This window comes from Podarcis filfolensis (genome assembly GCF_964270895.1).
Source record: "Podarcis filfolensis genome assembly, chromosome: 5".
NCBI lineage: Eukaryota > Metazoa > Chordata > Lepidosauria > Squamata > Lacertidae > Podarcis > Podarcis filfolensis.
The window spans coordinates 84,731,049-84,754,577 of NC_139608.1; the positions used below are offsets into that span (position 1 = coordinate 84,731,049).

The 23,529-nt window shown below is 44.3% G+C and overlaps 2 protein-coding genes across 5 annotated transcripts in view; one reads left to right on the top strand and one right to left on the bottom strand.

The window, feature by feature from the left end:
* ADK (adenosine kinase) overlaps window positions 1-7,234 on the bottom strand; it is a 202,381-nt gene extending 195,147 nt beyond the window's left edge. The window contains exon 1 of one of the 2 annotated variants that reach the window (XM_083615945.1): window positions 7,069-7,234. In XM_083615945.1, the coding sequence (XP_083472071.1) occupies window positions 7,069-7,130 (62 nt within the window). In that variant the 5' untranslated portion in view covers window positions 7,131-7,234. Of the gene's footprint in view, window positions 1-1,324; window positions 1,429-7,068 lie in introns of those variants that run through there. The other variant, XM_083615944.1, reaches the window with a different exon arrangement.
* A 10-nt stretch (window positions 7,235-7,244) lies between these two features.
* AP3M1 (adaptor related protein complex 3 subunit mu 1) lies at window positions 7,245-23,455 on the top strand. 3 transcript variants are annotated; one of them, XM_083615875.1, is made up of 9 exons: window positions 7,245-7,378; window positions 11,538-11,813; window positions 12,822-12,993; window positions 14,165-14,302; window positions 15,080-15,165; window positions 16,659-16,792; window positions 18,987-19,194; window positions 20,654-20,798; window positions 22,532-23,455. In XM_083615875.1, exons 2-9 carry the CDS (start codon window positions 11,541-11,543, stop codon window positions 22,630-22,632), a joined length of 1,257 nt encoding a protein of 418 aa, XP_083472001.1. In that variant the 5' UTR covers window positions 7,245-7,378; window positions 11,538-11,540; the 3' UTR covers window positions 22,633-23,455. The 3 variants fall into 3 exon arrangements, with proteins under 3 accessions (XP_083472001.1, XP_083472000.1, XP_083472002.1); XM_083615874.1 differs by lacking the exon at window positions 7,245-7,378 and adding an exon at window positions 7,638-7,755; XM_083615876.1 differs by lacking the exon at window positions 7,245-7,378 and adding an exon at window positions 7,675-7,770.
* The last annotated feature ends 74 nt before the right edge of the window (window positions 23,456-23,529 follow it).

The window sequence follows — 23,529 nt, forward strand, 5'->3', positions numbered from 1 at the left end:
AAGGAGATTACTTTTTAAAGGGATATATCTCTTTGTTATATGACAAATGCTTGGCTTTAGGAAAGTAATCTGAGATTTAAGTTAGATGTGCATTTTCTGTTCCGCAAAAACTAATAGCCATTGTAGTCTGGGTTTTTTCTTTTTCCCTCTGCCTCCTCCTTACAATGAAAGGTTAAGTAATTTGATACCTGCAGTGCAAAGGAGCTTTGCCCTTTTCAAACTAATTTAACAACTTTGAAGTTGTGAGAAATGCTGTCCTAAATTCCCTAAAGAAAATATTCAAGTGGAGAAAGAGGAATCTAAAAAATCAAGCTTGTTCAGTATTTTGCAATAAAATAAGGATGTTTATTCGCTAGCTACAAACTTCCAGAGGGGTAAATGTTAGTCTGCTGCAGCAAAAACACCATAGAGTTCAGTAGCACCTTAAAGAGATTAATACATGTATTATGGCATAACTTTTCAGGAGCTAGAATTGCATCTGGGCTCAGAGTATCACAGCCTATCCTGGCCCTTTAAAGTACAGTTCTAAGTCTGCACTCCACTGCACCCAGGAGAAATTGAAGCATCTCAGATAATGCTGCTGGTAGAGTTGCCAGCTTGCAACCTAGATGTAATATTGCCTCTTTATGGACATCACGGTGATTTGTGAATGGGAGATTTATAAATTCAATTGAGAGAGAGAGTGAGAGAGAGAGCGCGCGAGCAGCGTAATGGGATGAAAAGCATAGATCTCACAGAACTGCAGAAGCCTGGAAGAAAGAGGGGGTTTGGTGGCCATAATAAATTAAGAACAGACCAATTTTAAAGTTGTGGTGGCGGGGGTGGGGGGGAGGCTCACAGAGGTGGGGTTGCCAATTGCCTAAACAAAAGTAACTTATTGGCTTGTTATTTTGCCTTTAAAAGCAACTTGTACTGCCTGATTAAGCAGGTGATTTTTTTCTCTCAGCATGGAACAAACATAATCACCTATTAATCAGTGCACATCAAAAGGTTTAAAGGCACATATTTTTAAAAGCCACTTTAAAAAGTTGGCAACCTAACACACAACACTAGAAGAACCTGTTGGCAGCAGGAAGGCAGTGTCTTGTAAAGCTATGGAAAATTGTAGTACCTGACAAAACCGTTCACTATGAAGCTTCCCAGGCCCAGCCATTGGTAGAGATCATTCCCTGGTTTAGCCAGGGACCCTGGAAGTATTTTTAAAGCTGGCAGGGAGAGGACTCAAAGCACAATATTAAATATTAAATTAAGAAGAGCTCATGGCTGTTCTGGAATGATTACAATTCGTGAACATTTTAGAATATTAGAAGAACTAGAAACTCACTGTTCAGGACTTGTTTCTTCACTCTTGCCCTCAACTTTTCTCCTCTTTCTACAGATTAGCGCGCAGCTCAGTTTGGCTCCTCCCTCCATAGCAGAGCAAAACTCGCCAGACACAGACAGGAAGTAGCGTTAGAAATTCAGGCATCCAAATAGCTCCTTAAACCAAGGTTACAGTCGCCAAAACAGAATGTCTGCTTGCCATTAGGGGACAGGACGGCTCTAAAGTTCTAAAGCTCTAAACTGTGACTATCAGTTAAACATCTGGCTAGTTCCAGTGAGAACCTTAAGCTAGGTTAAGAACTTTGATAACTTAAAGAAGTCACTTGATCCGAGGACAGTTCACATATATATTGGCCCATTCCTACTTTTTTTTCTTAATGGTGACAGGGACCATTCATAACATAATAACTCTTCACAACTGTGAGCGGGGCCATTCACTGCTCAGGCTGCAAAGAAAAAGCATTTTGGTTCCTAAAATCCATTCTGATTCTGCAGATATAGTGTAACTGATAGAATTCTGCAGGATGTGGTATGAGTGTGTGAAAACACTCAAGATCCAATGATTCTCAGGCATGCACTTTCAGATGGTGCAGATGTTAGGTGTCATTCTGGCACCCAGTCACCTTCATTTGGTCACAAATGGCCAATAGGCAGGTTCAAAATGTGCCCAGCAAATTTCGAACACTGACAGGAAGATGCCAGTTGCTGTCTGGAGAGGTGCAGGTAATGGCAGTGCCCAGGAGTGTTTTCCACAAGTTCAGGTTTCCCCATCAGCTGCAGCCCTATCTAGAGCAGCCATATCTGTTCATGCTCACCCATGTTCTAATTACCTGCAATCGGGACTACTGCAATGAGTTTTCTGTAAGGCTGCCTTTGTTGAAGATGGTCTGGAAGTCAAAGTGAATGCAAAACTCAGCAATATGGATGCCATTAAGTCTGAATGCACAGTACAGTACCATTTGTGGACTAGTTACATTAGCCACCAGTACTTTCAAATCAAAATACTGGGCTGAACCTGTCAAGCCATAAACACCTTGAGATCAGTTGTCTGTTCCTTCACCCACACAGTCCTGCCTGTGCACTGAAATTTGCTTCAGGGGCACATTGACACTGGTTAAGTTCTAGGCAGCTGGAATTTACTCTTACCAGCCCAGCAAGTTTTACCATCTCCCCCATCTATGCACTGTTTTGAGAAGAACTCGATGGTGTTCATGTAACGCAGCTTTCATCCTAGGGGCTTCAAAGCCTATATGGGGAAAGCCTATAGGTTGTAGAGTTGTAAAGCAACTAAGATAAACTACTGACCTGACAGTAAGCTGTTCTGTATCTCCTTAATCCAGCCTTTCAAATAAGCATGCGAAAAGTCCCAACCCTTGCAATTATGACAGATAAGATGCTGGGGGGCGGGGGGGGGGGGGAGAACAAACTCTACCAGTTTACAAACATTCTTACTTGCCACAGATAACCAGCCATGTTGCTAATGAGTCAACAGTGTGATGCAGCAGCAAAATAAGGCTAATGCTACTCTAGGCTGCATCAAGAGAAGTATATTTATAACAAAAGTATAATGACAAGAGAAGCAATTATCTATTCTGCCTTGGTCAGCCCATATCCCGAGTCCTGTGTCCTCTTCTGGACACCACAGTTTAAGAAGGATATTGACAAGCTGGGACGTGTGCAGAGGAGGGCAACCAAGATGATCAAGGGTCTGGAAAGCAAACCTTATGAGGAACGGTTGAGGGAGTTGGGTATGTTTAGCCCGGTGATGAGAAGACCGAGAGGAGAAATTATAGCGATCTTTAAATATCAAAAGAGCTGCCACCTGGAAGAGAGAGCAAGTTTGTTTTCTCCTGCTTCAGAGGCTAGGACTCAAACCAATGGCTTCAAGTTGCAAGAAAGTAGATTCCAACTCAACAACAGGAAAAACTTTCTGACTGTAAGAGCTGTTTGACAGTGGAACAGACTTCCATGAGAGGTATTGGACTCTCCTTCCTTGGAGGTTTTCAAGCAGAGGTTGGGTGGCCATCTGTCATGGATGATCTAGTGGAGATTCCTGCATTCCAGGGGTGTGGACTGGATGACCCTTGGGGTCCCTTCCACCACTATAATGTTATGATTCTATGATAATGACGACATGTTTGCTATAAGTGCTATAAGCCCCGTTCTACTGGAAGCCTTAGTTCCATGTATACAAGAGGGCGCAGCCTTCACATGTACAAGGAACACACATATGGAGGATGGTAGCAAACCACACACACATCATACGGATATTTTAAGGCACATCTGCAATATTCCTAAATATATAGGCAATGCTCTTCATGATGAGGAACCCAAGTGCCTGCATATGCATATATGTATGGACACAGGCATATTTGAGACATGCCCACAAATGTGCATACAGCAGTTTGGGGGGGTTGGGTGGCAATTCCTGTTGTGCGATTACTGAGTTGAAGATTAACAACAAAACCCTGTGCAAATTTATTCGGAAGCAAATCCCATTTTTGTTCGGTGCAGCTGACTCCCAAGCAAGCAATCAAAGGTTTCGAGTATAAGCTCACCTTAAAGACCTGTTAAAAATTCGCCTTTTTAAATTATTTTAGATGTGAATCATTGCACTGATTAGAAATGAAGCCACAAATTGGATCAATCTCCTTTCAGCACTAATCTCCTCAGATTTGACAAAATCCCTTACATTGTTTCTGCCCATTTGGTCTCCTCTAATTGTAAAGCTGCCCTGGCCGTCAAATTATAGCAGTGTACAAAGTTCACAGTTCTGACATTCATTCCTCTGCGCCCCACCAACTCCTCCAGCCAACATTCTTAAGACGGCACCTTTTCCTTCATAAACTTGCCAAACTACTTTTTCTAACCTTCCCCCATTCTAGGCCTGTCCCTAATCTCTTTTTTTAAAAAAGAAATATTTATTAAAAATTTTCAATACAAGAAAAAAGATCAAAAAAGGCTAAAGAAAGAAACAAAAAAGAAGAAAATTAAAAACACATGAAGTTTACAATTCCATATTTTCAGTACCCTATTTCCCTGACTTCCCCACACTTCCCTTTCTTGTATTCCAATTCTAATTGTTAGTTCAACAAGTTCCTATCCCCAATTTTTAAACCTTATTATATTTAATTCATTTTTTTAAAAAAAAAAACCAATTTTAACTTATAGACATCAATATTTATACCTCAATACATAAACCTTTTTCTAAAGTCGACCCAAATTCCATTCCACGAATTTCCCAATTTTCGTATTAATAACCAAACAAAATATATATATATAAAACAGATCATAATTATACACCCTTTGGATTCTCAAGCCCCACCACCCTCTTTCCCGGTTTCGATCCCCAACAAATATCCGTCAGTCTTAGTCTTCTGTCAGCCTGGAGATCTCACGTCCGAGGCTCTTAATTCTCTCTCAGTTCCTCTCTGCCGGTTTTTTTGATAGTCCTTAATGTTAAACTCCAGATCTCGGAGGAGCTCTGTCCCAATAAGGTCCATATTTCTTCGAGCCAGGCCTCCATACTTAAAAGCAAAGTCCAACAGTCCAGTTGTCACAAAAACTCCAACTTCCCTAATCTCAATTGGTCTGACATAGACTTTCTGAGAGCCTCAAGGAGTATGTGTGGTATAGTGGCTAGAGTGTTGCATTAGGCCATGAAGCTTACTGCATCACCTTGGGCCACAGCCTGACCTGCCACACAGTAGATTAAATGAAGACATTACCTTGAGCACCATGGAGGAAAAGGTGGGCTATAATTGCAATTAAAAAATGAATAAATAATTTACACCTAAGATGGATGTGCACAGTGGAAAAGGTCTGTATATAAACATGAGCACACAAGTGCATTTGTCAGGCAACCCTTGCCAGAGCATCCAGTTGGCCACTGTGAGACTAGATGGGCTTTGGTCTGACCCAGTGGTGGTGTTCTTCTGTTCTTAACCCAGAGCTTTATCACAAGTTTGGGTAGGCTTCGCCAATCTGGTGCCCACCAGCTGTTTTGGACTACAACTCCCATCAATCTCAACCAGCACATGGGAGCAGAGCAGGTGACAGCTGTAGTCCAGTTAGACTGAGTGGAGACACCAGGTTGGAGAAGCCTTTGCTAGAAAGACAAAGATGTAGGTTTGCCACCAGTGTTCGAAATTAGCCAGGCGCCAGGAGCTTTTTGCACCTGGCTATTGGCCACTTGCAACCAAATGAAGATGTATTGGGGCCAGGATGGCGCCTGACATCACCATCTGGAGGTACATGCCTGGGGATTATTGGATCTCAACTGTTTTCACACACCAGTACCACACACTGTAGAATTCTAGCAGTTATATTTTACCTGTACAATCAGAATGAATTTCAGGAACCAATTTGCTTTTTCTGTACAGCCTGAGTAGGAGCAGGAAATGTTATAGTTAACTGTTGTAGTTTGTCTTCCCTTACCCCACCCCACTGCTCTGCTCACAGTTGTGAAGAATATTATGACGTTATGAATGGTCCGTGTTGCCATTAAGAAAAAGAGGTAGGAATAGGCCAATATATTTGTGGATCAAGTGACTTTCATTCTGTAAATTCTCAAAGTCCTTAATCTTGCTCAGGGTTGTCACCTGAACTAGTCAGATGTTTAACTGAGAATCAGTCAGACCATCATTTGAAAAATAAGACTTTAGAGCCGGATTGCCTTAAAATGGCAACTAGGCATTCCTTTTTGGCAACTGAAACCTTGGTTTAAGGAGCTATAAGATGCCTAGCTTATACATCTGAGTTTCTAACACTGTTTGCTGCCAAATGTATATTTTACAGGAAGCTGCAGGCAGTTGGGACCCATGCTAACAACCCTGTCTGATTAACACACACATTTGCAAACACTTGTTTATTACCACCAAACTTCACTTTGCACTTTGAGCCTTTACAGTATATTCCGTGCACAAACCGTAACGTCTAAAGTAGCCCCGGAGGGGAAACTTGTGGAGCGAACCCTTGATGCTGCCCTGTGAAATAACCTCTCTCAAGCCTGAACTTCCCCTGCTCTCCTCTTGCTAACGCTTCTTCCTCTTTGGTCAAAGCTGCAAGAAGTTCACCAGAGCAGACATCCAGGCGTGCGCGATTAGGCCACGTGGAGCGAGCGAGTCCCTACACGCCTACCGCATAGCTGTCACCAAAAAACAAATCAAATGGCACACACCACGAACGCAGCCTCCGATTTCCCAGCCATTAGTCTTGTATGAACAATAGAACATTTCCCCTCCTGATTTCATTGCGCCGTCAAACGTTCCAGAATAATGGCAGGGAGAGTTAGGAGGAAGCAAACAGCCCGAATAACCTATTCTGGCATCCAAATAAATCACCCTAGCCGGCGTGCAAAAGGAAGAATGGCCCTCGGCTCCCTGAAGCGCAAAGGATCGCTTTCAGGGCAATGCAGACCGTGCTCAGGGCAATGCAGACTCCTGCCAAATAAATCCAACCTTTGCTTCCAAGAGGAGGTCACTAAAAACCATGCCAGCGGATAAGCGCTCGTGGTGCCGTCGGGGCCCCGTGCCATCTATGGGACTTATAGCACCGAAATGCCCCTTCCTCGCCCATCAGGCAACGCTGGCCGACCTCGCCAGGCGCTTCCCACCACCCTACTACTCTCTGAGCCTCGAGGGTGGGCTGGGTGGGAGCGTGATCGGCATCTCGTTTGATCCCGGCTTCTCTAACTTACGGTCGATACGATCCCATCCCCCTCTCCTCCGTCTTTTCTCTCTTTACCTAAGCTGAATGGGCTCCAGCTTTTGCTTCTTGGCTTGGGGCGCCTCTTCTGCCATCTTCATGCTCGTCCAGCGGCCGCCTGCAAGCTCCTATTATTTATTTATTTTGCAGACGAATTTACCCAGTTCCTTTCTGGGAAGCCGGCAGGGGGGGAGGAGGAGGAGGAGCAGCAAGAGGAGGCGGGGAGAGATTTACGCACGAAAGCGCGCAGGGTAGGCTGGGCGGAATGCCTGATCCAGCAACGGAGGGGATGCGCGGGCATTGGGCTTAAAAATAAAAAAGGCGGAAGGACTTGGCCCCAAATTTTCAGGTAGGACCGGCCATAATGCAACTCCCAGTTCTGCGCCTGGGTGAATTGTTAGCAAAAAATTGCAGCTAAGGATGAAAACGCGCCCAGCGAAGTTCGCTGCGCTCCAAAACTCCGGAGCGAGGATGCATCGTTCCTTTTGAACTAGGAAGCGCAATGGAGATGGCAGGGACATTTCTAGGAAGGCAGGCGCCTGGGCCTCTTCCAACCGCGGCTTGCATTTCAGTGCAGGCAGTTTGCAAGGGCGCCCTGCCGGGGTGTGGTTAGCGATGGGGCTGGCCCCATCGGAGGGCTTCGCAGCCATCTTTTTGCCAGCGCTGCTGCTGCTGTGTGGCTTGTGCCGGATCCTGCTGCTCTAGAGTTAGTTTTCCGCTTGGAGGGTGAGTTGGTGGAAGGTTCGTGCGTAAAGGCACTTAGTTACGATTCAGTTGGAGGTTAAGACTGAACTGGCGGCTTAGGCTACAGTCCCTGATCCCCGCCCCTACTTTCCTGGAGAAAGCCCCGCTGCATGCAATAGGGCTTACTTCTGAGTAGACATGCTGAGGCTTGCGCTGTCGGTGACTCTTTGGGTGGTACCAGCTGGTTAGAGAACTAACAGATGTTTCTCCAGGCTGATTGTAAAAAAAAGTGCGATTCCTGGAAATGCTAGAAATCTTGCTGCCACTTCTGTAATCCTTTGCTGAACTAGTTTGGTGGTATTTTCAACTGTTGCGGGTTTGTTTTGGGTGGGAAAATGAGACGTGAGAAATACAGCTGGTCCCGAGGGTTGCATGCACGTTCACCGTTGAGCTAATGGCAGCAGTATAACTTAAATTACATGAGGGCTGAGGTTCTAGGTGAAGGAAAAAACTGGACTGTTTCCTTGTAATTTGGAAGATGCTTGTTTGTCCTTTAGGCGTGGCAAGATGTAAAAAGCAAAAGGCAAAAAAACCCCAAACACCTATATACATCTCCTCCTCCAGCAGTATCGTAAAATAAACTTAAACTGTTGTTACACAAACCGGCCTGCAGACTTTCACATATTGGTGGTGTTGGCTAAGCCTCAGGAATTTGGGTTCCCCACAGACAAGGGGCAGGCAGATCTGAATGGTCCATATCAGACTTCACACCAGGCAGTGGTTAAGGAATCTTAATTACATGTTTGTGTGGCGGCCATTGGCAATTTATAGTTTGCAGCTGGCTAGCAATCCAGAACCGGAAACCCTAGCTTGAAATGGATATGTAAACAATGGTTTGTGCTATTGGATAATTGACAAACCAGAACAGCTGATGGACTATAGAGATAGGAAAGAAAGGAGGGTGATCCAGAGTGTTGCCAACACCTTCCCTTCCACATCTGAAGCTCTTTTCAGGAATTAAGGGTGCTCTTGTCTGTATGGATGCTGCACGAAGCACCCAATGAAATATTTCATTATTAGGCTGGGTTATAGCAATTGAAGTCAAAAGTAGCTTCTGCTTCGGGGGGGGGGGGATGGTGTTGTGTTTAAAGCACATGGTGCTCATTCTGTTGGCACTGGAATGCACTGGGAAGGTGTTTCCATAATTATTTCACTACCTCTATACAGCTGTCTGCTGAATTTCTTTGCCTTTAGTGTAACCAGGAGAGGAGCAATGGAGTACCTGCTGTAGGCAGATCCTAGTAAGGAGTGCAAAATAGGCATCCAATATGTTGACAGTTGATAAATTGATCCTGGATTATATCATATTTCCTTTTCAGTATAAACTAATGTTCAGAACGGTAGTTGAAAAGGCAAGTTCTGCTGACTCAGAGGGTTAGTCGGGGCAGTGGACCAGGTGAAGTGGTCCTGTTGTATGTTTTCATTGGCTCCATGCAGCGTTCAAAATTAGCCAGGTGCATCTTGCACCTGTCTATCAGCCGCTCATGACCAAGTGAAGATACCTGGGTGCCAGGATGGCACCTGACATCTCCAGCATCGGGCTAGCTGGTGCACAGCAGCTTTTTTTTTTTTTTTTTGATGCCATGCTATGTCACGAGTCAGATTCATTTTCAACTTTGCAATCTTGCAAAACAAACAAAAGGCCTCTAAATATTCCATTGGTGCAACCGGGGCAATAGCTTTTATATCTCAGTTTCTATCATAGTAAAGGATAACCATAACCATATGACACCTAGCCAGCTTTTGGCAGATCAATTTGGGAGCCAGAAAAATCACTGGGATGTGAAAAATTGAAAATTCATTGGTAGCATCCTTAAAAGCCCATGAACATTTTCATCAGTGCTACTGGCAGAAAAGGAAGCTCTCTGTGATTGCGTTGCAAATTGCAAAGATTTTCCAAAGACATTAATGGTTGTGTAATGTTAAAAAGACATTAATCATGTAGAATTTTCTGTTCAGCCTAGAACAATAGGGCATGTTTTCGGGATGATACTGACTTGCCCTGAGGCTTACACAGTATTGAGGTGAAGAACTTGCCTCAAGCCCTCCAGATTTTATTGAACTCTGTTTCCCAGCAACCTGCAAAAAGCTAGGCACCAAATGGCTCCTAAACCAGGGTTACAGTCACCAAAACGGAATGCCTAGTTGCCATTTTGGGGCCAGATGGCTCAAAAGTCATATTTTTCACTACAGCTTTTTGGTTCCTGAAATTCATTCTGATTGTGCAGATATAATATAGCAGAATTCTACAGTGGTGTTATTAGTGTGTGAAAACAGTCAAGATCCAAGGATTCCCAGGGATGCAGCTCCAGATGATGGAGACATCAGATACCATCCTGGTGCATAGGCATTTTCATTTGCTCACAAGTGGCCAATAGCCAGGCCTGGAAAATTTCAAACGCTGCTTGCAGATAGTGTTGTACTGCAGTTCCCATAATCACTGACCATTGGCCCTGCTGGCTGGTGCTAAAGGGAGTTGGAGTCATAGAATTAAAGCACTGTAGAGTTGGAAGGGACATCAAGGGTCAACAGGTCCGGCCCCTTGCAATGCAGGGATCTTAACTAGATCATACAAGACAGAGAGTTATCTAACCTCTGCTTAAAAACCTCCAAGGAAGGAGCATCCACAACCTTCCACTGTCAAACAGCTCTTACAGTCAGAATGTTCTTCCTGATGTCGAATAACATCTGGAGGGGCAGAGGTCCCCCACCCCAGATCTACTCCATCACTCTCTGAACTATCCCTCTTGAACTTCCTTGGTCCTTCTTTTGAAGCTCTGTAAGTTAGTAGTGTTAACTGCGTCTTGTGCTACTGCTACTGAAATTTGTTATCTCTTGAAGATTTGCTTGCAGAGCCTAATTCTGATTTGATACACAAATAAAATCTAAAGGCTATGCCTAGCTAGCTATTACTATTTCCTCCTCCAGCTAAGTTCCATTGAAGTTTCACTGAAGACTGTATCAATGAAAGTCTGTGCAAAAACGGGGTTTGTCGACTTAGCAGACAAAGAATACGACTTGCTACTTTCCCCAAGGCTGAGATTTTCTAACTGGTGTGTTCCTTTAGTCCTGTTAGGTTCCTGGAAAATCTTGTCATGGAGCTTTAAAACATGTGGTTTTTACTGATGCTGGAAAAACCTTTCATAAACCGGCTGTGTAGATAGTAGTAGCAAATTAAACCAGGTAGCACACTTTTTAGTATTTAAGTAACGCCTTTTACAGTGGCATATTAAAGATAATAATGCATTAGGAAATAAATGGGGCACTTCAAAATGGCTGCTACCATTACTCTTGATCTGTTTATCTTTGCTTAAAAGCAGCTGGCAGTAGAACCCAGATGACTCTCATAAACCAGTAAAAATTGCTATAATGAGAAACTACTTAGGTATTTTGTAAATCTAAAAGTAAAATAAAAACCTCTGGTGAGTTTAACATAGGACTTTCCATACGTTGACTCCAGCCAAGTGTTATTTAGCTAGTCTGCAAATTGTTTCAGATGCAGCTCTGCAGGCAAATTTTCCTGACTGCTAACTTGGATTACCTTGCAGAAAATTCTGAGTTTCAAAGACTGAGCTTCAAAGGATGGGTTCTTCCACTGACCCTCTTCCAAACAGCACACAGCAGTTATGTTTATATGTAGCCTGAGCTACCTCTTCTAGTGCATATGGTTCCCAAAAAGTTTCGGGGGGGGGGAGGGAGGGAGCAGATCAACAGCCCAAATAATTGTTTATTTGCATTAATATGTGTGAATGTGTCTCCAACAGAAAATGATCCACAGTCTGTTTCTTATAAACTGTTCTGGTGATATATTCTTGGAGAAGCACTGGAAGAGCGTTGTCAGCCAATCTGTGTGTGATTATTTCTTTGAAGCTCAGGAGAGAGCCGCCGATGTTGAAAATGTGCCTCCTGTCATCTCCACGCCTCACCACTACCTCATCAGCATCTATCGGGATAAAATATTTTTTGTGTCTGTCATACAGACAGAAGTGCCGCCACTCTTTGTCATTGAATTCCTTCACCGTGTAGCAGACACTTTTCAGGTTAGTCTGCGGAGCAATTGTAGGGTTTCAGAGGGGAAACGAAGGTCTAATTCCTACGAGTTGCGGGCCTTGGGGAAGTTCTTAGCCAGGCATAGGCAAACTCTGCCCTCCAGATGTTTTGGGACTACAATTCCTATCATCCCTGACCACTGGTCCTGTTAGCTAGGGATGATGGGAGTTGTAGTCCCAAAAACATCTGGAGGGCAGAGTTTGCCTATGCCTGTTCTTAGCCATGTGAGCCTTCCACAGGGTGCTCAGTTGCGTTTAAATACACTTGTCACATGCTCTGGCCTGTGCCTGGAGCAGGCTTCCTCAGCCTCGGCCCTCCAGATGTTTTTTGGCCTACAACTCCCATGATCTCTAGCTAGCAGGACCAGTGGTCAGGGATGATGGGAATTGTAGTCTCAAAACATCTGGAGGAAGCCTGGCCTGGAGGATTCCTCTCCCACTTTTATATACAACAAGCATTTAACTTTTAGAAATCCTTTGTTTTGTACAATTAACTAGTGATGTAATGAATTAGCACAGAGTGGGTGAAATTGGGTAACTAGAATAGAAATAATTTTAGTCAAATACAAAAACAAAGTAGTAGTTAGCTTTTTTTGTTGAGTGGGGCTATCGCTAAGAGGAGCATCTGTCTATATTAGGGGTGGCAGACTTTGACAGGTGGGAAAGGCAGCTCACCTGAGAATTATAGGCACCACTCTAATGTCACAGGTGGGTTGCCCTGCCCACCTGTCAAAATTCTTTGCAGTCCCATCTGAGCATGGGAGAGCAGGGAAACAAGTGGACATCAGCTCTGGCAAGGACTGCTCCATTGCATTGCAATGGAGAAAAAATATCAGGTCTGCTTGCTTTTGCTGCACTCAGCAGTTCATCTTAAGTGTGGTTCAGAAAGCTTGCAGAGCATTAGGCTGTGGCAGTTGCTGAATATAACATGGTTTTTAGGTGAAGGAAAAGCTTTTAACTGGAATAAATCTCCTCCTTTGCATCCTCTGCTTGGTTTAGGATTACTTTGGAGAGTGCTCAGAGACTGCAATTAAAGACAATGTTGTTATTGTCTATGAGCTTCTTGAAGAAATGCTGGACAATGGCTTTCCTCTGGCAACAGAATCCAACATCCTGAAAGAGCTCATTAAGCCTCCCACGATCCTGCGCTCCGTTGTCAACTCCATCACAGGTACCACGACAGCTTCCAAACGCAACTCCTTCTTAGCGCTCTTGAAATCAAAGGCTTGACCACTTTGTGCTTCTCCAAAAAAGTTGGTTTGTGCAAATTCAGGAAGAGAAACCTTTGAATGTTTCTTAAGTTCCTGAGCTATGAGAGCAGGATCAGATAACATGCCCTCCGCCTTTGAGAAACTGGCTAGGGCTGATGAGATTTGCATCAGCCCTGTTGGCTGCTCCTGCAAAAGAGGGCCAGACCTCTTATCCCGTGACTGCTAAATTTATCCATCATCATCATTTGCTTTGGAGGGGCTCTGTCAAAGAACTATGTAGTATTTACCAGACCAGCCTATCCACTTGCTTGTTGACACTCTCAAATCACTCCAGATGGCACGGAGGCTAGGGCTGGGCGATATATATACAGTGGTGCCTCGCAAGACAAAATTAATCCGTTCCGCGAGTCTCTTCGTCTTGCGGTTTTTTCGTCTTGCGAAGCACGGCTATTAGCGGCTTAGCGGCTATTAACGGCTTAGCGGCTTTAAGAAAAAGGAAACAAACTCGCAAGAACTCGCAAGACGTTTCGTCTTGCGAAGCAAGCCCATAGGGAAATTCGTCTTGCGGAACGACTCAAAAAACGGAAAACTCTTTCGTCTTGCGCGTTTTTCGTCTTGCGAGGCATTCGTCTTGCGAGGTACCACTGTATATTGACCTGGCAATATATCATGAATCATGATGTATGTGCGTGCTATGCAAAAATCACAAAGTGGGAAACACCATGAAGCCAGCCAATGCTCTACATAGCTCCATCCTTGATACATCAAGATGTTTAGCTGGTTATATATCACAATGTTGAAAACCAGATATCGCCCAGCCCTGGCTGAAGCAAGATTTTCCTTGATTCTTCTGCAAAGATTATTCGTCCATATACACGTTGGGGAAATTGGTGCACAGTGCCTTTAAAGATAATGTATGCTTTGTACCAGTTTACCTTGGACAGATGTTAAGCTAATTGGCATGTAGTTTCCTGAGTCCCTTGTTAAAAATCAGCATTACGTTGCCTACTTTCTAGTCATTCAGTAAGGAAGGTGGTGTTTTGTGTGTGTGTGTGTGTATGACAGGTTTTTTTGTTTGCTTAGGATATTGATTTCTTACTGGTTTCTTTTGGCTATTCTTGTATTTCCAAGGCAGCAGCAATGTGGGTGATACTCTTCCAACCGGGCAGCTGTCAAACATTCCCTGGAGAAGAGCAGGAGTAAAGTACACCAACAATGAAGCTTACTTCGATGTGATTGAAGAAATAGATGCCATTATAGACAAATCTGGTACGAGGCTTTCAAATGTGTGTTCTTATCCTTGGCAGAGTGAAATGGAAGAGTTAGAGCTGGGGTAGTGCTTCACAAATAGTCTTCAGTAATATCTTTTATATCGTAGCTTGGATTTCGAAGTGCTCAGTGAAATTTGATATCTTAGTAAGCCTACTTTACAGGGTTGTTGTAATGTCAATATTAACTACTCACATGTTGTAGATAAGGGGCCAAGGCCGAAACTGAATGACTTTCTTAAGACCGCTTAATGAGGTCATGGGAGGAACAAGATTTGGAAATGGCACAGCTTGTTCTTCTAGCAGCTATGCCACAGTTGCTAAAAAATATCTTCAGTTGTTGTGACAATTCAAAAACATAGCCCCAGGGCAAATAATATCCAATGAACTGAAGTCTGCCTGAAGCACATTAAATTACCGTATTTTTTGCTCTATAAGACTCACTTTTTCCCTCCTAAAAAGTAAGGAGAAATGTGTGTGCGTCTTATGGAGCGAACGCAGGCTGCGCAGCTATCACAGAAGCCAGAACAGCAAGAGGGATTGCTGCTTTCACTGCACAGCGATCCCTCTTGCTGTTCTGGCTTCTGAGATTCAGAATATTTTTTTTCTTGTTTTCCTCCTCCAAAAACTATGTGCGTCTTGTGCTCTGGTGTGTCTTATAGAGCGAAAAATACGGTAGTTTATTCACTTGCATGGTGCAAATGACTCCTTAAGGTGTGATCTGCTGATAATCCTCTTTTAAGAGATCGCTCTGTGATCTTTCCTTCCTCGCTGCCAGGCTCCACAGTCTTTGCAGAAATTCAAGGGGTCATTGATGCCTGCATCAAACTCTCGGGGATGCCTGATCTTTCACTTTCTTTTATGGTAAGTCGAGTTTTCGTTTATAGCGTGTGTGCATATTCGTTCTAAATAGTAGTAGAGGTCTGCATTCACCTGAACGCAAATAGAACCCTCCGTACAATCGTGGATCCTCAAGCAGCTGATTAGTGCTGTCAGCGAGTTCCGCTTGGAAAAAAACAGTCAAGATCTCACTTTGGTTCCTGATTGGTCTTTTGTAGCCATGTAGGTATATGATATCAGGTGTGGGAGCAGATGGGCATGGTTTGTGGGGAAACTACCCAAATTACTATTAGTAATTTCTATACTTCATCCAGTGATGACAGGTTGGTTTGCAATATAAATTGAGGCCCAGCTGGGCTTAATCAGGCTTATGGGCCAAAGGTCCCCCCATCCCTGCCTTAAATAACAGTGAATGAGAGGAATTAAAGTAATTGTGCAGGAGAGGGATCCACTATCCCAGCACTAACTGTGTTGGACAGACTCCCAGCAGTGTGTCCTTTGCCTTGTTACTGTCGCTTCTGGTCGCTCTGGCCAGCCTAAATCTGGGTGAGTGAAGTACCCATGATCTAGATTATTCAACCCATGAGAAGGGGACCGCTGTCTAAGCTCCCAGTCTGCACCACCTAAGCATCAGCCTGCCTTTTCCCCTACCTCCTGTTAACTTAAAACCGGTACTGTATTTCAAGCTGTCAGGGCAGTGTGGAGGGAGCCCTGTCCCTGGGTGGCAGAGAATCCTGCTGTGCCTCAAATTCTAAATGCAGTAAGTTGATTAAAGAAGGGAAACTATATGAAAGGCAGTGACTATTTATTATTCATTTGTTTAAGCACCAACGTGCACAGTTGTGTACAGAGAGTCACTTTGGGGCTCCATGAAGTGCCCAGAAAATAGGAGAAAATAACTTGGGAAGGAAATGAGTAACAGCCTAGGGGTGATCCACCGGCAAAGGCTAACTGAAGCACTTGCAAGCTGCATGTAGGGAATGAGTCTATTATAAGCGCCAGGAATCACCTTGAAGGTGAGGAGGAGGCAAATATGTGTATTATGTGGCACAGAGGGACTCGGGTCTATCACAGTTTATGTGTGTGTTTTATACACAAATGAACGCAAGGGATAGATGTTGGCTCTTGAGAGTTGAAGCATAGCACTCATCCAAAAGCATTAATCATTAACTAGTGCAATCCTATTCATGTTGACTCAAAAGAAAGTCCCACTTAACCCTAAATTAGTTTGCATAGGCTTGCAGCTATTGTCTCCTCCTATCTTCCAAAAACCTTACTAGTTGGCACATGACAGTGACTTGCCAAATACCAAGGCAGTGAGTTTAACTGGGCCAGGTTTTGAAAATCTCTAGATTTGCCAAGATCAATGTATTCTAATGAATATGAGAGAAAAACATTGTGATGCTCCGGGATGAATAATGAAATCCTAAAACTGTAGAGTTGGAAAGAACCCTTAGGTCATCTAGTCAATAATTAGTATGACTGAGAAAGTGTTTATCTTGATTCACCTTCTGTAGAATCCAAGACTCCTGGATGATGTGAGCTTTCACCCCTGTATTCGATTCAAGCGCTGGGAGTCGGAAAGAGTGCTCTCCTTCATTCCCCCAGATGGAAACTTCAGATTGATTTCCTATCGAGTCAGCTCACAAAAGTAAGTCTGAAGATGAGGGGCTGTGTCTATACACAACAGTTGTCTTTGCTGTCATCCACGATCCTGCTAAACTCTATTCTTTGCGTTGGTGCCGTATGCATGCTGATACCTTTCTGTAACCTGCATAGTTTCTAAGACAGGTCTTAGAAACACAGGCTAATATTGCTTATTATCTCTGTGCCTAACGAAAACTGAGCATCTCTGTGTGCAAAAAATTAGGCAAATCCCTACCCACAGACTCAGAAGTGGTTTTGTTATGAGGATCCCATAGTTTGCTGAAAGCCAGTTTACACTGTTGATGAGAGCCAGTGTGGTGTAGTGGTTAAGAGCGGTGGACTCGTAATCTGGTGAACCGGGTTCGATTCCCCGCTCCTCCACATGCAGCTGCTGGGTGACCTTGGGCTAGTCACACTTCTCTGAAGTCTCTCAGCCCCACTCACCTCACAGAGTGTTTGTTGGGAGGGAGGAAGGGAAAGAAGATTGTGAGACGCTTTGAGACTCCTTAGGGTAGTGATAAAGCAGGATATCAAATCCAAAGTAAATGACACACTCTCTCCAGTTCACATACCCATTCACCTGTTGTCAAATGAGGGTGGGTGACATTTTGGTGGGTTTGCCCCGTAATTTAGGGGTAAATTATTTTTAAAGGTTAGGATTTCTTTCACCAATGGTGGGAGTGGCTGGCTTTTTCTCTAACAGTAATGGAGGTTCTTTTGGTGACCGCCATTGCCACACTCCATGGCATATATGGGGGTTACTCAGGGAGGTGGATGGCAGTCACTGAGACAAACTCCTTTTGTTGTTATTTTAAAAAGCAGGGAACTCTGTTAGTAAGCCAACCCCAGCTACGCAGAACAGTTCTATGGCAGAACATGGCCAAGATTCAAAGCCATTTGTCTAGGAGTTTTTCTAGAAGTTGACTTGCGGCAATCTCTCAGGTCCATTTAGTATAACTGTAAATTGTGCTTCTTATTATTAGTTTCTACTGTTTTATTGACTTATTGCATAGTTGTATAACATACTCTGTTCTGAAGGGGAGAAGGTCATGGCTGCCTGGGAGTGGGCCCCAGCCAGCAGAATGGCTGGGACAGGTTCCACAGTGGGGGATGCACTGGGACACCTGGTCTTAGTGATCACGGGTAGGAGGAGGAGTTACGCTAAGACCAGACCATGTCATTGCTGAGGAGGCAGGTTTAGTCGTTGTTTGAAGACTATCCCGGCCTCCAGGTCTGGCCTTGACCAGAAGGATACTGGAATCAACAAGGGAGACCTACATGACCCTAAGGTGCTGCTGTGCAATGCCAGGTCAATGATTCACAAGACCACCGTCATCCACAATTTGATCGTGGATGGAGGACTTGACCTGGCATGTGTAACAGAGACTTGTTTGGATGAGGCAGATGGACCTGTTCCTGCTGCTGCTTGTCCACCAGGTTTCTCTTATGCACAGCAACCCAGGTCATATGGGTGGGGAGGGGGGTTGCAGTGGGTTTTAGGAAGTCATTAGTTTGCATCAGGTGTCCTATTGGGAAGACCCAGTTTTCTGAGTGCATGTTCTGGAAGTTTGGCAATTGGGCAGTATGGGATTCCTTTTGGTGTACTGACCTCCCTGCTGCACCAAAGATTCTCTCCCTGAGCTGCTTCAGGTGGTGACAGATGTTCTGCTGGAGACACCTAGTTTGGTTGTCCTAGGGAATTCTAACACCCATGCCGATACGACCTTGCAAGGGGCTGCTTGGGACTTCGTGGAAAGCGTGGCCTCCATGGAGTTGTCCCTGAATAGGTTTGGCCCAACTCATAGCTGAAGACATGCCTTAGATCTGGGTGGGAAAGAGAGTAGAGGGGCTGTAAGGCAAACTAGATTTGGGCTTGTTTTATAATACAGGGAGAGAGAATCATAGAATTGTAGAGTTGGAAGGGACCCTGAGGATCATCTAGCCCAACCCCGTGCAATGCAGGAATATGCCACTGTCCCTTATGGAGGATCGAACTTGTAACCTTGGCATTATCAGCACCATGATCTAACCAACTGAGCTATCTAGGGAGTGGAAGCAGAACCAGGAGTTCACTGTTCTGACCACTTGCCTTCATTCATTTACAAGCCTCCACTTCCCAGTGTGTAAAACAGCATCTCATATTTGATATGTGTCCACACGGTTAATGACTGCATTTAATCTCCTTTTTGAATGTATAGTTTGGTGGCCATCCCAGTATACGTGAAGCATGCGATTGGCTTCAAGGACAACTCATCTTCGGGAAGATTCGATGTCACAATTGGGCCCAAACAGAACATGGGGAAGACGGTGGAAGGAGTCTTCATGACCGTTCACATGCCAAAAGCGGTGCTCAACGTGAACCTTACAGCCACACAAGGCAACCACACGTTTGATCCTGTCACCAAAGTAAGTCCTGTTGTCCTCTGTGGGTTATATAACCCACCTTTCGTATAATTTAGAGGGGCTTGCTCCAATGAAATGAAAAGGGGGTGGGGCTGCCATGTGTAATGGAGCATTGGACCAATTCATATGGCCGCTTGACCTTCTCTAACCTCTGCATAAGTGTGCTCACCTTTGACTGCCTTATGGGATGCTGGGAACACGTGACAAGACACCTTTGGGTTGTATTCAGCACTGTGGAAGCAGCATTCTGCTTATGCAACAGGACCCCCCACTTCCTCCCTTCTTCCTGCACATCCCGCAAAATCTCCATTCAGGGAGTGCATGGGGGGGGGGCTTCAGAGGAGAGGAGATAAGGGAGGAGTTCCATTGCGCAAGTGGAAATCGACAGCCTAGGATACAAGCTCACGCCTCATACTTGAGCTTTCCTTGCTGTTTCACACAACTGCTTTACTTGAATATAGCCTTGCCAGTGTGAGCTAAATGCCCTGTCACGACACACACACTTACCTAACACAGGGATGTTGCAAGTGTAGCCCTGGCTCATGGTTCTCGAGCAAATGATTAGAAATAGCCAGGTTAATGACACTCGAGAATTGCACAGAATTTGGAGTCCTGTAAATCTTTCACTTGAAAGTGTAAGGCCTCGTTACCATTGTCTTCCCTGTACATCCCACTGACTCCTCATTTTTCTGCTGATTTCTTTGCCTGCCAGAAACATTGCAAAAACAGCTGGTTGCAGAATAAAACCCAAAGATTGCTTATTGTGCACGAATGTCCTCAAGTGGATATTAATTAGGGGAGTTATTTTGCATTCCATTTGCCTCGACTGAAACAAATGTTTCTGGCCAGCTTTTCTCCCTCAGCTTCTCAGTTTGTCCTATTAAGGTTACAGTCCCAAGTACCCGATTTAGCAGTAAATCCAACTGAACTGTGAGGCTTACTTCTGAGTAAACATGGATAGGATTAGGGTGTGAGGCTGCATTCATGCACATGAGCCCTTGTAAATCCTGCTCAAACAAACAAAGAATTCCTTCCAAGCAAACAGGGTTAGGGGGTGAGGATCAGGCTCGTTCTTGGAAAGAACCCAAGTGGAAGAATATTCTGTTACTTTCTTTCCCTTGTTTCTGTTGCTTTTTGGTTTAGAAATGTAGGTTAGGAGCTTGCTGGCAGCAACAAAGCCATTTGCTTCAGGATCCTCAGCCAGGCCTTTAGTGTGTATCCTGTCCAGCTTTTGCGAAACAGTTTTCTCAGTTTTTGCCCTGCTTGAAAGAGTAGGTGCTGCATCACGAGAAAGCCGCAAACCGGTTCAAAACTTCCTGGAAGTGGGACAGGGTGCCTTAGCCAGTTATTTAAATCTCATCTTCAGCACATGCACACTATAATATGCAGGTGACAATGTTGACTTTGTTCGCAGGAAAAGCAGTTTGGAAAGGCACTGTTATCACTACTGTTTGTTGTTTAGGTGTTAACATGGGATGTTGGCAAAATCACCCCGCAGAAGCTGCCCAGCCTTAAAGGGGTAGTGAATTTGCAGTCTGGAGCGCCCAAGCCAGAAGAAAACCCCAACCTGAATGTTCAGTTCAAGATACAGCAGCTGGCTATTTCAGGTAAGGTGCTTATCCCATTGGCCTGGAGCAGGACTTGGCCTTGACTTTCTCTCCCAAACTTCAGGGAACACGCAGCAGGTTGGGGTCAACTTAAGACTTCAATAGCGTATTTCAGTTCTTGAAGGCGACATGCTTAGATAGATTGGCCAGTTCCTGAGTTTCAGCTCACAAGCACAGCCAAGAAGCAGGAGAGGGGCTAGCTTTCTCACCATGCGGTGGCTCCCAAAGTGGGACAAACAGAAGGGGCAGCAAACTGCAAGGAAGTTGAGCAAACTGCAAAACAGAGGTAGCTCTCACCAGCTCCCCCCCCCCTTGCCACTTTCTCTCATACAAGAGAGATTGTACTGTATGATGACGTAAAATGTGTTTTACAGAGGAAAAAGTACTTTTATAAGAAGATAATGTTTGCCTGAAGTTTGGGTTTAATTCTAAAATCACTGGGCTGACGTATTTGTGAGAAACCTGCTGCAGCTGGAGCTTTTTAAAATAAAAATAAAAATCTGATTTAAATCAGTATCTATTGCAGGAGATAGGGTGGATACTTTTAAAGGCTGTCCCTCTACCTCTTATCTGCCACAAATGGCATTTCAGTAGTCTGTATAGAATGTGGGACCTGCAAAAATACTGCAATTTGTCCACCAGGAGGAATGTTCCTTTTCAAGGCACCAGCCACTCCTCCTCCAGAATACCAAGAGCTGCATAGTTAGGCCAATTGTCTCTTCCTCTGCACCACCCCTTTCCTATTTGGCACTTCCCATCTCCCAAAGGTCGGTGAGCATGCTCAGTCTTCATTGGGCTCTTCTTGGGTGGGGATTGCCCCCTTTTGAACTTTAAATAAGTTTTGCATTTCTGCATACTGCAGAGTTCATCTGAACACATTGTCCCGACCTCCTTGTTCCTTAGCAGTCCCATTTTGGCTCCAGTCCTGTCGATAATCAGTCACCCAGGGTTTGCTATTAGAGGAAGGAGCTGTCTGTTTTGCTGACTGCAGAACAGGGCTTTGGGGCACAATCTTGGCATCCACCATAAAGAGTGTTTTTTCCCCTTATAGCTATGAAGATAGCAAATGTCTGATGCCTGCTGAAATCTTAAAAGTCTCAGCAGTGGCTGAAGATTGTCACTGCCTAAAGGGCTGTGTGTGGCCTCATAGCCCTGCTTAACATTCTACCGTGTTCATGTTTTAGTGGGGTGGTTCAGAATTTGACCTTCTATAATATTGCAAGATGAGCACTTATAGACAACATTTTCTCTTTGTGATGTTTTGAATTCTGCATGCTTTAATAACTAAGTTACAGTGTGACATTTTTTATAGCAAGCGACAAATGCAATGAATAATAGCAGCAGCAGCATCTATCTCTATGACTAGCAAAAGGAGGGCAATCTGAACAAATTCAGCTGTTCATGGTGCAGAATTGTAACCTGAAATTGACACATACCCAGTTGACCTTTCCCACACTGATGCTCTCTAGTTATTTTGGACAACAATGCCCATTATCTTTTACTGCCGGTTATGGCTGATGGGTATCCAACAACTGGAGGGCACCAGCTTGGGGAAATAAAGCTCATGCCAAGTTATATCCCCTATAAATTGGGAAACTGGCTACTCTGAAGGACTGACTTGCTGTCAGTAGTTGTGCTGAACAGATTTTTTCATGAGGGGGTTCCTCCGTTGTAAGAGTTGGACTCGTGTTTAAAGATTGTGTCCCTAAAACCTATCTTGTTCCTTATTTCAGGGTTAAAAGTAAACCGCCTTGACATGTACGGAGAAAAGTACAAACCGTTTAAAGGTGTGAAGTACATCACAAAAGCAGGGAAATTCCAAGTGCGAACATGAGACTCAAGATCCCTGCTTTCTTGGCAGATCAATGTTGGGTTTTCTTGGGATTCCCCCACTCCAGTTGAGGGGAAACAAGATGACTTGGTGACTCCAGTTACACTAGATGCCAGTTTTAACAGTTCCTCTTGATTAGACTCATTCCCATGCACTACACCTCTTCAAATTAAATCATAGTTTAAATAGGTCTTTATATATGGCTTTGAAATTAACTTTCTGTAACAGTTCCCTTTTGTGGGCTGATGGGTTAAATGACTTGTGATTGCAACCGGGGACTGTCTGCAGAGCCAGCTAACACGGTACACTGCCAAGCAAACTACCAAAGCACAAGAGGAATGCAGGAACTTCTGGAAACAGAGGGACACACCCACACCCACTTTTGGACACCGCTGAAGGTAACTGACATTCTTCTTATAGCCTGTTGGAAAGGGTATTAGGGCATGTCACTTTCTAAGTGCTATTCAGAAACAAAAGGGAGGGGGGCAAAGGGCACAGTCCTCTGGCCAGAGGGATCTTCAGTGGTACGAACAAGGCTTTCCCCGCAATGTTTACAACATGCTGCCTTTCAAACCTAAACTGTTTTTTGCCTTACAAGCTTGTGCATTCAGCAGACAATCTGTAGCCAATTCTGGATTTTCTACAATTTGCTTTACATTGAAGGTGAAAAATGTATGGTAGTGGAGTCTTTGCATTGTCCAATAGGTGCCACCACTTTGGAAAGTTTTTTCCCCCTCTACGCAATTTGTTTGTGCCATGCAAACCTCAAGAGCAGCTTAACACGGTTGTACTTATTTGTAATGAAATAAAAGGGAATTCGACTGTACTGCCTGGTCATTCGGTTAATTGAGTTACTGAAATGCGTACACAATGAGCTTTGATTAAATGGTTGTGCATTCA